The following is a 15,027-nucleotide window of genomic DNA, read 5'->3' as shown; positions in this document are numbered from 1 at the left end:
AGTGTTAATACTTGTAGAAGTGCTTTACATAGCAAGCCGTTGAAGTTAGTCGACCACAATGTCCGTACTTTTATTGTTAAGTTTTAGGTTCGGCTAAATTAAAAAACTGTGTAAAAGCTTGATTGCCTGTAAATTGTGTTAAAAATACATATCAACGATTTTACCGTCTTTTTCTTCAATCTGTTTTCGTGTTCTATATAATAAGTCAGATACGTAGTCAAATTGAATGTGACATTGAATAGCAATAATGGATAAATAAACAAATGTATAATAAATACATATTCACCTATCTAGTCATCATTGTTATTTTTTAAAGCTACATAATTTTTTTTCTTTATCGTTTTCTTCTTATCCATGTCCGGAAAATGACCAAATATGCTCAAATTTCCCGGAATCAATATGTAGGATCAAGTGTATTGCTTGGAATGTTGGAATGGAAAGTAGTTAGAGAAAAAGTCAGCATCGATAGATGTAATATGAATGCATATACACGAGTAAGAACTCTTACAGCGATTTTTCGCATTTGCCACTTCTTGCTTATCACCGGAACAAGTTTGAGGAAACAAATTATCAGGAGTATAGCAAATTACGTCACGTCTATTTCGTTTATCCCTAGAGGGGAGTAGGTTTAGACACCTTATTTTAAATGCAAAAGCAAGGGAGGGGAAATAAGTTGCGCGGCTGATATGTATTTCAGGTTCTTGGAAATTCAATTCATATAAGATCATGTATTCCTGTTATACGTATCCTTTCCTGTAGGTTCGAATATTTTCCGAAAAAAAATCCCTTCTTAGGCAAAAATAATATTTCAGGGTCTGATGTCATGATAAGAGTATTGCATCGGTCGTTTGCACACAATTTTTTCTAAACACGGTTAAACCAAAGACACTTGTCTTATGTAACTCAATCATCGTTATTTTTTCTGCGAATTTTTTCCTGCCTCCAACTTGCTGGGATTCCAATAGATGTGTATATTTCCATAGATATACATTTGCACACGATATTTCCGCTTATCACGACAAGTTTGTCTCATTTAGGAATATTCTTTGTTTTGCGGGAACGCGCTCGAGTCGATTTTCAAAGATGGGAGGCCAATTCGACAAATGCTCATCTTGGTGACATGCAAACGATAGTGCGTGTTAAAAGAGAATGGAGATTTGTCACGACTCCCTTCTTAAGTCTGCTTTTCCTAATCATCTCCCTAATTCCATACTTTTCATCAATTCTTGTTGAGGCGAACTGTTCTGGTTGTCGCGGAAAGAAATGGCTTATTGTGCTGAGAGAATCTTCAGTGGTATTCTTATTTCTAAATTCAACTGTAAACCCGTTATTGACAACATTTCGGATCAACGAGTTGAAACATTCCTTAAGAACTGTCATCCGCGTGCAAAGACAGGAAGATGTAAGTAGTTTTGGAAGTTCTGTCCAACAGAAAACAATGAGGAATACAGCTTCCGTTTAACTGGCTTAACTCTACTCTGATCTAAAGAGTCTATCAACAAGCCAAACAAAGGATTCCTCTCAAGTTGCAGAAATAAAACCCTAGTCAACCTTGTGAATAACAACCACAACAAGTTCCGTTTCTATGGTCTAATAACCCAACAACAATGCTATTAACAGGAAGTTCCTAAGCAAGCTATACCACACACCAGGCTCAAAGCTAATAGAGTCCTTTACTCGCCAGCAGTGACCTTAAGCAAACCACGACGGTGACGGCAGTGAAAACGAGGCAAACCAAAAGCTTATAAGGGGCAAAACATAAGGTTTTAAGGAGCAAAGCAATAGCTGTGCGCGTGTGTTTTATGGTCTTTTATATTCCCTGACCGGTCTTTGCAAACCAGCAAGGTGGAATCATCACATTTTTTGCCGTCTGAGAACAGAACCCGTGGGCGAAATATTATATATTTTTTTTTAATTCAACGCTGCTTACAAATGCTTTGTTGTGGCTGTTTTAGGATTGTCGACAAATGGCGCCGACGTCAAACTCATTATTCCATCTGAGAAATTCATTAGAAAATTATGAATTTTTTCGTCTTTAGAGAACTAAGTTAACTCTTTTGCGTTGTCGTCCAGTCTGTTTAAGGCCCTTTACGCCAATTCTCCACCTCGACTGTTCTATGCACAACTTTATTTGGTGAGCTATCCAAGGTATTATTAGGCTCATAACGTATATGACAGTAGCATGTCATATAAACTGCCATAATCATTCAGTCCAAGGTAATTTCAATACTAAAGAAGCAAAAACTCTTTAAAATGATGAAAACGCGGTTTCTTCGTACTTCTACGGAAAATCGAACGTAACGAAAGATAATGATACTTCTCTGACAATCCAATTGCAAACTACTTAAGAATTCTTTACAAATAATTCCCCAGACGAAGTCGAGGAGGAAAATTGTTGAATATAATTTCTTTCTGTCAGTCTTTCACCTTAAGACCCGCACTATTTATCAAAATAAAATTTACCTGATCCCCTTATAAGGCTCTGTTGTATTCAAGTATTCCCCCTCTGTTGGAGACGACTGATTCACCTTCCGACGCCTGACTTAGCTGTCTAATGTTCCACCATTTCAGGTACGGGGATCTCGTTGGCATTATTATAATAATGTGACATTGATCCTGTTTATTGAAAAAGCAGTGTTTTGAAGGCATCTTGTGTACTTGAAGATGAGAGCATGGCGCAGATGGGAAATATTTCAATCTTTGCCATTCGTCTAAGAGTGGCTCAAAATATATTTAATTTCTATCTTAGCACCTGCTTTAATTGGAGACTAATCAGCTCAACATACGTTAACCTTATCATTTGCGGTAAGCAGTCAAATATAATAAAAGTTGGAATGAACGTTTTATTCAACCTGCCAAATAAAAACGTTGGTCGATGCAATATTTTGCACCGAGTTTTAATAAAAATACAAGGAGTATACTACCAAGAGCTCAACATCGCAACATTTAAAGCGTTCATTAATTTTTTTTTTGTAAAACCTGCTTGTGGATTAGTGAATTGTTTACCAAATAAATAAACCAAAAGGCCGCATATTCGTGGACTTAAAAGTCATGACATGGATTCAGCGTCTTTTCTGAACCCTAGAGGAAGAAAATTAAAAGCAGGTGTAATATCACAAATACTTAGTAGTCACACGGAGTCGCAATTCTCTGATGTTTGCCCCTCCTGATGAGGGCTCAGCACTTGTCTGTCAAATCAATTCCCATTAAGCGAACAAGTAATATCACACCAGGGAGAGCGCAGCATCGACCAATGTATTTGCGCTACCCAAAAGCTGTGAAGTTCTTGGCCTTAGTTCCCGCCCAAGGTTTGATATCATTAAATGTTCTGCTGTTCAACCTGCAGGTGGCAGATAGTAGTTGCAGAATCTTCTGGTGAAGAAGCAACTGCGGATAAATCTGCGCAAGTAATTAAGTTAGTTTTAAGTGCCTTTCCTCGTTCCATATCACAACCTAAACAAAAGTGACAACAGCAACGTTGAGAACAAAAGCAAAAGAAAGAGGCCGATTACCATCAGCCATCTTGGCCAAACAAGCTTCAATTGCTTGATAAAATATTCATTACGTGGGCAATATGTTTTTCAGATAATCATACCTTCACTGGAATAATAATTATTTATGTACGAGATATGTGCTTCTTATCCACTCGGTTAGCCAGCCGTGTTTTCTACTGAAATTTTTCTTTTTTAAAGCTTTTTAGAAAGGTTACTTGGTAGGTGTCATAGTACATTTAATAACCTCTTCATATTTTTTTTTAGTTTTAGGTAAAAAGTGAGTATCTTATTATATCATTCCCGAGGACAGTCATACTGACTTCCATTAAAACAGTACAATCCTCATGGAGAGGAAAACCGCAGAAAACCATCAATGAAACAACAGAAATATTTCCTGGATTATCAATCAATCCGTTTTATATTTTCTCAAGTGTTCTTGGTAGATGAATCTGAGGTCATATTTTCAATTTTTTACCTGATTCTTCTCTAACTTAAGTAGGAGACAGCATGACCTGATACAACAGCTGGAGATTATTGTCTCGTGATTCTCAGCGGAAGAATTAAAAAGAAATAACTATTAGGCTAAGAGAGAATAAAACGATATGTAAAGGGAAGTAAAGCACTTTTTCAAAAATTATAGGAGAAAACAGATAATTTAGTATTATCAACTGAGATGATACCGTAAAGGGTTTCAAAGCTGCAGTTTCGAGCGTTAGTCCTTCGTCATCCCTGCTTAATTACTGACTTACAAAGTTGCTTTCCACGGATAAACTAACACCACCATGCTATCCGGAAATCCTAACGGACATAAAGTTATGTATACAGTATTTAGCCATATTGCTGGTCTCACTCTACCCACTCCCCTCCCCTCTTATGCCTGTCCCGTCAAAGTTTCCATGAGATAGACACTGGAAGAGACGATAAGAATAATGGAGGAGGTGTAGTTTGGGGTATTTCAAGATGTTATTTTCATTTCTATATGATTCACAATTTTTTGACAGTCTGCGAAACAGCTTTTAACAGCATTGACAAGGATCACTGGAACACAATACCATATGAACATTGTTTTAGACTAATTTTAACCGATGCCAAAAGGAAAAAAAAATCTCTTCAGATCTATTGACATTGATAGAAATAAACGTGCTTGTGTGGCGAGTTAGCGGTAATCCTTGATTATTTTGGAACCTAAAATACTGTCACCAGCCAATTCTCTAGACAGCTGATGCTCAGCTGCACTGAAAAGGTCTTAATCAGAAAAAGCGTGTTTGCCAATAATTTAGATCCGATGAGCAGTGAAATAAGTAGTTAACAATCATCAAAACGTTGACTGGTAAAAGGTCAAAAACTTATTTTCTTTGTAATGATGCTGCGTTGTTTTGAGGTCAGAATTAATGAATCAGTCATTATAACCCCTCCCTCCCCTAGTCTAATCTGACTAATCCCTGTTCCCATAACATTAACTGATCAGAGAATTCCTACTTCCCCTGGTTTATTCCCCATACATGTATTACAGGATCAGTCCCGCCGGTGAAGTTATTGCCATACGATATGAATGTTACCAATTACAACGAGCAGCTTCATTTCCTTAATCTCATGTTTCCTTTTACTGCAGAAAGCATAAGCGTTCGGCAACCTGCCTTTAGCACTGAGCGACTTCAAAAGCTCCTTGTAAGTCTTTCCTTAACCGCATTGATTGGAAACCGCAACGCAAAAAGATTAAAGTGATTGTTTTTCCTCCAAGAACGGTCAGTGTCGTTACTGTGCGACCACTCTCTCAATAGCGTCACAACTATTTGTCCGAGAGTTTTCGGGTTCCACGTGACACGAAGATACAGATCGAAAACTGTCCGAGCGAGTAACTTAGGCACACCGAGGCCTTGATAACGCCGTTTTTATGTGAACAAGTAAATCCAACAATTAGGTTAGTTTGTTTGATATCAGTTTATTCAATTCACTATTGCGAAGGAAGCGAAACGTGATATGTATGACAATTATCAACTGAAAGGGAGGTCAATAATGGTCGATATTTACCGAGCAGCGAAGGAGTGAGACTGGGCAAATATCCACTTCTTTCACCGACTCTGAGGTGGATAATTGTTTTGGTATATGTCTCACAGAAATCAAGAAATTAGCTATTTCTGTCAATATTCCACAAAGTGGTCGGAAATTAAATTCTTGACGCGCGACTCGTCGGAGGTGAACAAAATTTGTCAATCACTTCCGAACTAGCCAATCAGCGCGCGCGAAAATGTTTGGTTTATACCACCCGAGGCGTACGCTGGACAACTACTAAAAAATTACACAGTAAAAACCCTTTTCCTTTTTTCCTTCAAGTCAGATCAAGAAACTTGTACTTCATCGAGAACTGCGAGTCATTTTCTCATCTATTTTATTTTTCAAATAAGTCCACAATTTCAACCCACTTTTAAGGGAAACGCAAAAGAGCCGTGTGAGCGCAAAGCTGGACTGCTTTTCCTGGGCCGGCTCACGTCAACGCGTTCGGCCCGACACACGCCAGCTTTCACCATGGTTTTCTAAGACATTGAGAACACGGTGTCTCTGTAAGTTATTTCAGAATTGTACTGTGCACTGATTGCCCTTTAATCCGTTCTATACCGAGAAACATGATCAGAAAAATTCACTCTTGTCATCTGACTGGGCTGTTCTGCTTGAAGTCTTTAGTAAATTTTAGAATAGAGAGTCTCTCTCTTCCTGCTTTTCTTTTCATTAAAACTTCACCACATAAGCCTTGGGACTCCAACATACTTATGACCTCGTCTGAAGAAAGTGAAAAGAAAAGTAACACGAATGAATTTTAAAGAAACCGCAAGGAACTAGTAATGTGGAAATTATTCTTTGTTCACGCAATAACAGGGTCAGAACACAACAGCAGGAGCTAAGTTCCCCTCTCTTTGCGAGAACTGGTTCTTTAACATCTCACGTAAACCAGTACGCGGAAGATGCAGGATACGGGACCATAGCAAAGGCAGCACATTCTCCTCAGTTATGTTAAGACCCTGAGTGTTGGTCCGATCTAGAGCTTAAACTCTCGACCTTCCGCACGGCAGTCCGGTGCTCTACAACGTGACTGATCAAGCAGAAATATCATCTCCATCGAAACTGTATCGCGAAACAATATCATCTAAAAGAAACCGTCAACGGAGAATACTCACCAAGAACAAGTATGATACTTGTATCATAGAACAAGTATGATACTTACCTGTGTTTTTAGCGCGTATTCAATTGAGTGTCGTAAACCTTAAACCAAAGTTATCAAGGCGGCCAATCGGAGCGCGGAGCGATACAAGATATCAAAAGGAGCCAATGAGAACTCAGAGTAAAAACATGAAAACTTATTAAATGCGGGAAAAACGCAAGTGACCAAGTCGCGATTGGTTTCAGTTCGGTTCCTGATTGGTCGAAAAGGTGGCGTGAGTTTTCTGGACCAATCACAGAGCAAAGACGAGCAAAACCATGGCAGCCCGGATTGCTTTCGAAAATTGATTGAAAATGGCTCTATTGGCATGATTCATGTCTTCAAAAATTGTGAATTTAGAAAAAAGTTGACGTTTAAAATTGATAATTTTTAACAGAAAATCGTAAAATACCGCTACATGAATCAGATATACACTATTCTGCTCCTACCTGGTTTATTTTCTGCCACAGTAACAAGATAAAAACATCCTGTGTTGGACAAAAGAGTGGATACAAACGGGAAAAGACGATCCATAACCTAAATTGACACAAAAACACATTGATGTGATTTCATGACTAGTGAACTGTTGTATCATTTAAGGCTTGCAGAGAGCCTCCTTATTCGTGTGACATCGTTAAATGTCTGTGGAATTGAAATATGTGACATAGTAGCTTACAGGAGCTTAAAAACAAAATGCAAAATATTTCAAGAAAATAAAACTTAAGACAGTTGTCTGGTCTTTCACAAAGTAAAAGTTACTATCAAAAGACTACAGCTAATTAGAGTGATTTGTTTAGGGACTTATAAGGAATTTTAGGGAATGTGTTATTGTTCTCAATACTTAGTCCCAAGAATAACTTAGTTATTATATAACTGTATGTATAACCAAAGAGTCATTTGTCCATCAATGTCCACCGCTTCCTGTACTTTCATTTCTAGCTGCGTTGCTATGTTACGAATGACAGGCCAGCTCGTTGCTGGGGGCCGCGTGTGTGAGATGAGATAACTTGAGTTTGTAATAACGTGGGCAGTAAAAGCAGTGTTGTTGTGAGTGTAAAACCCGCGAATAAAGTTGTCAATACATTTTCAAGCAGAAAGGCCTGTTAGAACAACAACAACAAAAATTCTCCTAGCTTAATTTTCAGAAATGCATGGCACACAGTGAGGAAGACTGTTTTCAAGATCTTGCGGGGAGCAGAAGTGTTAGGAAATCACACAGAGATGTTCCACACTGCAAATTTAACCCTTTACACCCTAACATCAGTTTGCATATTCTCCATACATTTCTCTCTACATTTCCTTTGATGCTGATGAGGAGAATTTGTTTAACAATCAAAGTGTCTTAAATTGGTGATCATTTCCTTTATTCTCATGATCTGAATAACTGATTAAGCAGTATTACTGTAAGGAAAAATTAGACACTGGTCACAAAAAGGATTCTTATGATATATAGGTACCTCTGTCCCTCCCACTTCCTGTACTTTCATTTCTAGTCGTGTTGTTATGTTACGAATGACAGGCCAGCTTGTTGCTGGGGGCTGCCTGTGCATTTGTGAGATAAGATGAGTTGAGTTTGTAATAACATGAGCAATAAAAGCAGTGTTGTTGTGAGTGTTAAACCTGCAAATAAAGTTGTCTAAAATGGACCAGCCAAGTTTAATTGTCATCTGGCAGTGACAGGTACCTCTCTTCCTCTGTCTCCACCTGCCCAGGAAGCCTCGATGCTATGACTGCCAACCTTGTAAGAACAAAAGGACAAAAAATAAAATTTATCATATGGAATCAAAAAATTTATACCATTAAGAAATATTGATATCAAAAGACCCTGCTAATACCTCATCAGATGCAGTGACAACATAGGGTGGGTTGAAGATCAAGACATCAACTTTTCCAAAAATATTTGGAATAAGGCCTTCAACCTGTGAAGTAGAAAATAGTTTTACGTGATGTCAAGGGAAGGCTGTTGAACAAATTTCCCTGAAAAAAGTAAGTTTAATAAAAAGTTTACTAGCAATTTGTTTGTTTGCTTAGTCATTCTTTTTTAATGAAATCAGAGGCATTTATAAGTACCTGAAATCTTACACATGTCTATAAAAAAAACTTTCAGTCTGTAATATTTAATTTATTTTACTGGAGAGGGCCAGTAAAACTAATAAAGTAAGAAAAACAATTAAATCTTTCACAAAACTTGTAAAGAAAGAAGAAACTCATTAATCATAAGATATGAATTATTTTGGCAAGTGAAATCTGACTCAATGCCAACAAGGAGAACCACAAAAAATGAGTTAAAATGTTCGTCCAAAACTCTGAACCATAATTTTTCCTCACAACTGCACTAAAACTTACCAAATCTGTTACAACACAACTAACTTTCACTCCATTCTGCTTTGCCGTTTGTGATGTGCATTGAGCAGCCATGGGGTTTATGTCAGTAGCTCTGGAACAATTACAATAACCAAAAGTATTCCTGATTTTGAAGGTATCCAAAATAAACAGTACAACAAATGTAATTACTCTATAAACATACAACTTCTCCATATCTTAGAGATGGCTGATCAATGGGATATGATATTGCATTGATCCCCTAAAAGACTATCTCCAAATTTTATTTGGATAATTAATAGTTTTAAGTACATTTTTGAGCCAGAAATAGGTTTATATTTTAGCAAATTACTTTCCTTGGCATTTGTTTAAAGCAATATTTATGGTTAACCTTACTGTGACAACCTGTGAAAATATTCTTTTTTCTCACCTTCATATTTCTAGGCTCTGTTGTTCTATTAGTCTGGCATTTTTGTGTTGGTTTAATTTTTAGTTTTCTGAATATTGATGAAGGAAGGATTTCAAAGCAGGGGGCAATATGTAATGATTATTCGCCGACGGCAAAGAGAATATTGTTGAATAATCCTTTGAACAGGAGCGAGGCTAATGATGACCTGGTTATGATCAAACATCGCTACTTTTCAAAGGTAAATTACTTTGCTATCATGCTCACTAAATACTAGTCTCTACCACAACATGGTCACCTTCAGCCTAACTCCAAATCAAAGGCTTGACAACTAAGTATACAACTGTAACATAGCGCCATTAAAAATACCACAATTTTAAAGAACTGTTACATGAGCGGACTTAAAAGCGGGTGGGGGGGGGGGCACTAAAGCGAAACTTCTTATGGGTGGGGGGAGGTCGTAAATGTTTCTTCACTTGCACTTCAGTACCATCATAAAGCCTGAATGAGACTCTCGCGGCCCCACTGGTCGATCCTTGTAAAGTAAACAAAACTCACATGTAGTGGGTGAGGGATCCGATAATGGAAGCCAAAAAAGTTATTAGGGCACCGGACCCACTGCCAACCTCCACGCATAAAAGTGGCCTGTGAAGAAAACAATGGAATTTAATCAAAGCTTAGATAAATTCTGGTTGTGTCTGCCAGAGATTTCACTGGAATCAAGCAAAAATTCTTTGCCTTCGTGCTCTCAAGAAATCCGCGTCTTTTTCCAAAGCATCCATCATAAGAAATGTATCTTCTGCAGGCTCATAAACATGCTGGTAATCTTCTTGATTAAGATGCGAAAAAGACGGAGTGGGAAAAGACATTGGAAGGTTGAAAATAACCTAAACAAACTTTGGGGTCTTTTAGTGTAGTTCGTCCGCCATCTTTTTCGTAATGTTGTTAAGAGCCTGGTGATTAGTACTTAGCCTTACTCTCATGTTTGTTTTCTGTCTCCACAATCGCAACTTGGAATGGAGCCCGAGGTAAAGCGCCTTAAAACGGACAAAAAATCTATGAAAAATGGCGTAGCTGATGAGAAATTTATCATCTCAGACGAATTTTCGGATTCTGAGAGAAGCACCACCGATAATCGTGGCGATCGGGCAGAACGCGCGCCCGACGCGGGAAATGAGCAACTTCCGGTCTGTAAACGTGGGCTGGAGTGCAACGAAATAGATTTGATCCACTTTGCAGAATTCTGGCATCCGACAGATACAAAACTAGAAGATTATGAAAATAACAACGTGGAGGTCGGAAAACATGAAGAAGAGGAATGCGATGTAGTGGAGTTGCCGAATTACCAGGTTGAAAGCACCCAACCGGTTTTCGACGACGAGGATTTATATTCTGACGATGAGGAAGAAAATGACAAAGATGATAAATTCTTCCCGTCAAAATCACGCGAAGAGCATTTAAGTGGCGATAGTTTGGGATCGCAGTAAGTATTTTTAGAATGAGCAGGGAATAAGCTCTTATCAAACATAGAATGAGAACAAAGGTTGGCAGCATGTTAGATTTGCAACAGCCAGCTGCGCTTGATGTGACTTGCCAGTTGTCACGCGAAAAACAGCTTCGAGTGTTTTTGTATTCGCGAGGGGAAGATTTATGAAGAGAGGCGCTTAATAATTCCATTTTACATCTTAAAGGCAAAATCATTTATTTTGTTGATGAACTAACACATCTAATATAACTGATAAGATACTAGGACATTTACATAACAATTGTAGACGACACTTGAAGCCATAACCTTGAAAGCTGTCTAAAGTTTGTAATGGACAGTGCAGTGTTCTTTAGATTAACAAGTCTGATGGTCGCACAAAACTAGACAGTTTGGCGCGATGATTTTTAAGCTCGTGTGAAAGTGTGAGTCCCCCCGATAGAAAAAAACAAATTTTCCGGGATTTTAACCCATAATTAAAATTATGGAGTGTTAATTGTACTTAATTTACTTACGTCTTTTGTTCTTTATTGAATGTTCCGTTGTAGTGTTATCCATGAATCAAACTCATCTGAGTTTCTAGGGAATTTTTTCTCGCCCTATGGCTTCAGGAAATAAATGTTGATCGCTGAATTCCGGCAAAAATTGTCTTTCAGATTGTCAAGAAACGACACAGTTTTAAGTCGTGGTCCCAGCATCGTAAAGTGCTACTCTCTTCTTTCCGAATCCGAACGCCGGGAACTCATAAGAAGGGCCTTTGAAATGAAAGATCTCTTGAAAAAGGAACTTGATAAAACGTTAGAAATTATTGACGAGAAGAACAAAGAGCTCAGACGGGTGCATTCTCAGCTAGAGAGAGGGCAACTGATGGTTGATGGAGAAAAGGAGGCTTTGGATAAAGATGACTTGTGCTATTTTCCACTTTTTGCTGAGAGGGAGTACAAAGAGGGATCAGCCGCTCAGATGCATTTTCGTCTTGCAGGTTAGAATTGCAAGGCATGAGGTGGGGCAGGGGGAGGGGGGCATCCCCTATGAAAAACTGGGGGGTAGAAAGGTTCTCTTAAATTAGTATGCATATTCTCCATACTGTTCTCTATACATTTTTTAAGGTGCTGACCAGGAGAATTAGCTTAACGATCCCAAGCTTCTGTAGTTGTTGATCATTTCCATTATTCTCATGACCCTAATAATTGATTCAGGGGAGACATTGTATGGAGAAATTAGATGCTAGTCACTCTTTGGGGTTAAAGGGGTTAACTGGAATACCATCATAGTTCCTCGGGCCTGTTTGTTGACCCAAAGTACAAAGAGTTCTAAGTGCTGGGTTATGAAACCAGGCTCCACTTGCAAAAGCTACAAGAAGTCTTGGCGTGCCTCTTTCCAAGGCAGCATTAGAGGAAGGGAGTCTCCTCTTCTTCCTGTTCTCTTCGACATCCTACATGTGAGACTCTTTTCCATTGCCCTCCTCTCTGAAACGCTGTGAATTAATTATTAATAAAAGTTGACTTTGTTTTTTTTCTTTCATTTCTCTTTCTCTTCCCAGACAAGGAAGAGAAGGGAGGGAATAATTTCCATCCCCTCCCTCCCCCTCTCTCCCCCTCCCTTCCCCTTCCCCCCTCCCCATGACTACAAACAACTCCTTCATTCCCATTTGTTTCCAAATTTTCTGTACCTACCTGTTCTGAGCTGTGTACATCAATTTACTGTAAGTCATGGTTAAACCCAACCTTCACAATCAAATTTTGGTACCAAAAGTTTCCACCATAATTTTTATTTAATCTTTTTTTTTTAATCTCACAGAATCTCAGTTCTATAGACTTGTTGATACAACAGATAAGTATCGTGTTACCAAGGTGGACTACGTAGTGAATCCAGTTATGATAAGAAGATTCCAGAAAGCCAGACAGAAGCTGAAAGAAGTTCGTGGAGAGAAGATGTCGTACCCTGTGTTAGCTTTCCATGGGACAAAAGAGACCAACATTCATTCTATTTGTGATACAGGATTCAGGGTTCCTGGAGAGGCAAACTTTGAGCATGCAACTGATATAGGTAATAATTGTAAGTTACAGTTCTGAAGGGCCAAGCTTAATTGCCACCAAGGTTCCCATCTCTAATACTGTAATCTCAGGCCCTCAATTGAACATATGTCTAAAAAGCCCCCCTCTATGATATTACCTTCTCTTTTCAGAAGCTCTTCTATAAAAGCCTTTCTTATATGGCTTTCTCCAATATCACTATCATTGTGGTCATCATCATTTTCTTGTGATCTAGCTAGCTAGCTCAGTAGAATCTATTCCATCCCAAGGGAAGGAGATTTTTGTGGAGCAGACTTTACAACCCTTACTAAAACTTCAATCATCATCAGGTTTGATAAAGCATAACTTAAGCTGAAATTTTTTCTATTTTACCCAGGAGATTATGGCCGTGGTGTTTACTTCAGTGAGTATCCTTCCTATTCAATGAAATACATCCGAGGTGCATCAAGGCTCCTTCTCTGTCAGGTGCTCCCTGGCAAAGTCTATGGATGTACCAAACTGATCCATGGGGAGCCCCTGGAGATGGGTCATGACTCTCACACCTCCCCTGACAGTAAAGAACTGGTCATTTTCAACTCTCATCACATCCTCCCCTCTTATGTTGTTCATTATGGTGAAGCTAATGGTGACTTTTCATATGAAGATACTATTGTGTAACTGAAGGTTTATTGTATTTCCTCAAAGAAGCACCCATGTTCTGAAAAGCACCCTCCATTCGTCAAACATCCATACCCTTGGCCAAAATATCAAATAAGCACCCTACCCTTCTCTCTCACTTTCTGAATTAGTAAGGAAACAAGGAAAACCTGTTTCTATTGCCACCTTTTTTAATAACTTTTCAACCTTCAACTACAGCTGAACCAGTATAAGAGAATAGTTTCTTAATAAGCACCACCCTCAAATAAGTACTCTCCATCCCACAAGTGCTGTCCTTTCAATAAGCTCCCTCATTCCCGTAAGAGCCTTCTATCCAATATACTACCTCCGTCCAAAAGCACTCCTCCTTTTAGGTGAAAAATTAAATTATAAAATAATTCAAATAGTACGCGTGCTCTGATTGGCCATAAAACCATTTTACATGAGCGTATGTAAACATGGTTTTCGTTCCTCTTTCTTTAGTTATTTTATAAAAGAAATGTAAAATGTTTTCCATGTTTACATAGCCTGATGTAAACATGCGGGAGGTTGGGAGAACACGAGATAAGCTGGAAACCACTCTGCTTTGCGTCATGGTTTCCTATGCTTATCTCGTGTTCTCCCAACCTCCCTTGTGTTTACATCAGGCTATGTAAACATGGAAACCATTTTACATTTCTTCATAAGCACTTGGGTGCTAACTTGAGGAAGTACAGTAAATAAAAAAACTCCAATACACTTCCTGAGTTTGTCAGTAAAGCAAAGTAATTGCAACCAAGTCATTCATGAATTACTAACAAAGGTGATTTGGCAAACCTTTAAACTTGTAAATATCTTTCACCCAAGATATAACTCACACAGGCTTTGCAAAAACTTTCTCATGGCAAATATGTGATTTTTAAATATTGTAAGATAAGTACAAAATTTTAAAAGAAATAAAAGCAAATTAAGAAAGTTAATAAATCTCCCTGTAAGAGATAGAGTGGATGAGTTGATATTCAGAATGGTTTTCACAATGAAATATGAAGTAAAACTATGCGAAACAGCATTCGGGTAAAAACTTTGACAACTATCTGATAAGTGCTTAGTCAACAAATTGGTGATTTGACTGATTGCACGAAATATCCAAGTATAGCAGAGCTTTTTTGTTTGACAAAATAGGTTTAAATGGACTGGGTACTTTTGGGACTATTTCTTTTTCAAACTGTGTATTCAGGTCACTTGAAAACTTTTAAGACTGTTATCTGTCTTAGAGGCACACGAAGCAACAAAACTTATCTTGGTCTCCATAGCATGAAGCAGCAAAGTATTGTTACTCTGTCCTGGATGGAATGTTCGTCCATTTTACAGTTGTGTGCTTGGTTGCCAAGCCTTTGAACAGGAGCAAGGCAAAGGTTGACCTTGTTTTGATACAAACATTGCTGCTTTTCAAATGCAAATTACTTTGTTATCAT

General features: G+C 38.3%; 2 protein-coding genes and 1 pseudogene across 5 annotated transcripts; 2 read left to right on the top strand and 1 right to left on the bottom strand.

The window, feature by feature from the left end:
• The first annotated feature begins 365 nt into the window (after positions 1–365).
• On the top strand, positions 366–1,462 carry LOC149051312 (uncharacterized; annotated as a pseudogene).
• A 4,404-nt stretch (positions 1,463–5,866) lies between these two features.
• Positions 5,867–10,381, bottom strand: LOC113669822 (methyltransferase HEMK2). 4 transcript variants are annotated; one of them, XM_089199305.1, is made up of 7 exons: positions 10,157–10,381; positions 9,977–10,063; positions 9,037–9,157; positions 8,526–8,609; positions 8,375–8,431; positions 7,140–7,227; positions 5,867–6,272 (listed from the first exon to the last, which is right to left on the bottom strand). In XM_089199305.1, the coding sequence occupies exons 1-7, from the start codon at positions 10,285–10,287 to the stop codon at positions 6,142–6,144; spliced, it is 699 nt and encodes a 232-aa protein (XP_089055431.1). In that variant the 5' UTR covers positions 10,288–10,381; the 3' UTR covers positions 5,867–6,141. The 4 variants fall into 4 exon arrangements, with proteins under 4 accessions (XP_089055431.1, XP_089055437.1, XP_089055438.1 ...); XM_089199311.1 differs by having other exon boundaries at positions 8,375–8,428; positions 10,157–10,380; XM_089199312.1 differs by having other exon boundaries at positions 9,037–9,127; positions 10,157–10,380.
• A 24-nt stretch (positions 10,382–10,405) lies between these two features.
• Positions 10,406–14,025, top strand: LOC113669789 (uncharacterized). The gene is made up of 4 exons (XM_089199206.1): positions 10,406–10,901; positions 11,558–11,883; positions 12,702–12,950; positions 13,314–14,025. The coding sequence occupies exons 1-4, from the start codon at positions 10,435–10,437 to the stop codon at positions 13,592–13,594; spliced, it is 1,323 nt and encodes a 440-aa protein (XP_089055332.1). The 5' UTR covers positions 10,406–10,434; the 3' UTR covers positions 13,595–14,025.
• Positions 14,026–15,027: the final 1,002 nt, after the last annotated feature.

Source organism: Pocillopora damicornis, chromosome 1 (assembly GCF_964200805.1).
Source record: "Pocillopora damicornis chromosome 1, jaPocDami1.2, whole genome shotgun sequence".
NCBI classification, from domain to species: domain Eukaryota; kingdom Metazoa; phylum Cnidaria; class Anthozoa; order Scleractinia; family Pocilloporidae; genus Pocillopora; species Pocillopora damicornis.
Note: the sequence above shows the minus strand (reverse complement) of the source record. Positions and strands in the feature narration are given on the sequence as shown.

Excerpts from the sequence above, each read along its gene's own strand:
- LOC113669822 (XM_089199305.1), bottom strand. The coding sequence starts at position 10,287 with ATGTCTTTTCCCACTCCGTCTTTTTCGCATCTTAATCAAGAAGATTAC. Across the intron at positions 10,064-10,156 it reads GATTTCTTGAGAGCACGAAG|GCCACTTTTATGCGTGGAGG; the intron begins GCAAAGAATTTT and ends TTTTCTTCACAG. Across the intron at positions 7,228-8,374 it reads GTGGAGACAGAGGAAGAGAG|GTTATGGATCGTCTTTTCCC; the intron begins GTACCTGTCACT and ends GTGTCAATTTAG.
- LOC113669789 (XM_089199206.1), top strand. The coding sequence starts at position 10,435 with ATGGAGCCCGAGGTAAAGCGCCTTAAAACGGACAAAAAATCTATGAAA. Across the intron at positions 11,884-12,701 it reads GATGCATTTTCGTCTTGCAG|AATCTCAGTTCTATAGACTT; the intron begins GTTAGAATTGCA and ends TTAATCTCACAG. Across the intron at positions 12,951-13,313 it reads TGAGCATGCAACTGATATAG|GAGATTATGGCCGTGGTGTT; the intron begins GTAATAATTGTA and ends TATTTTACCCAG.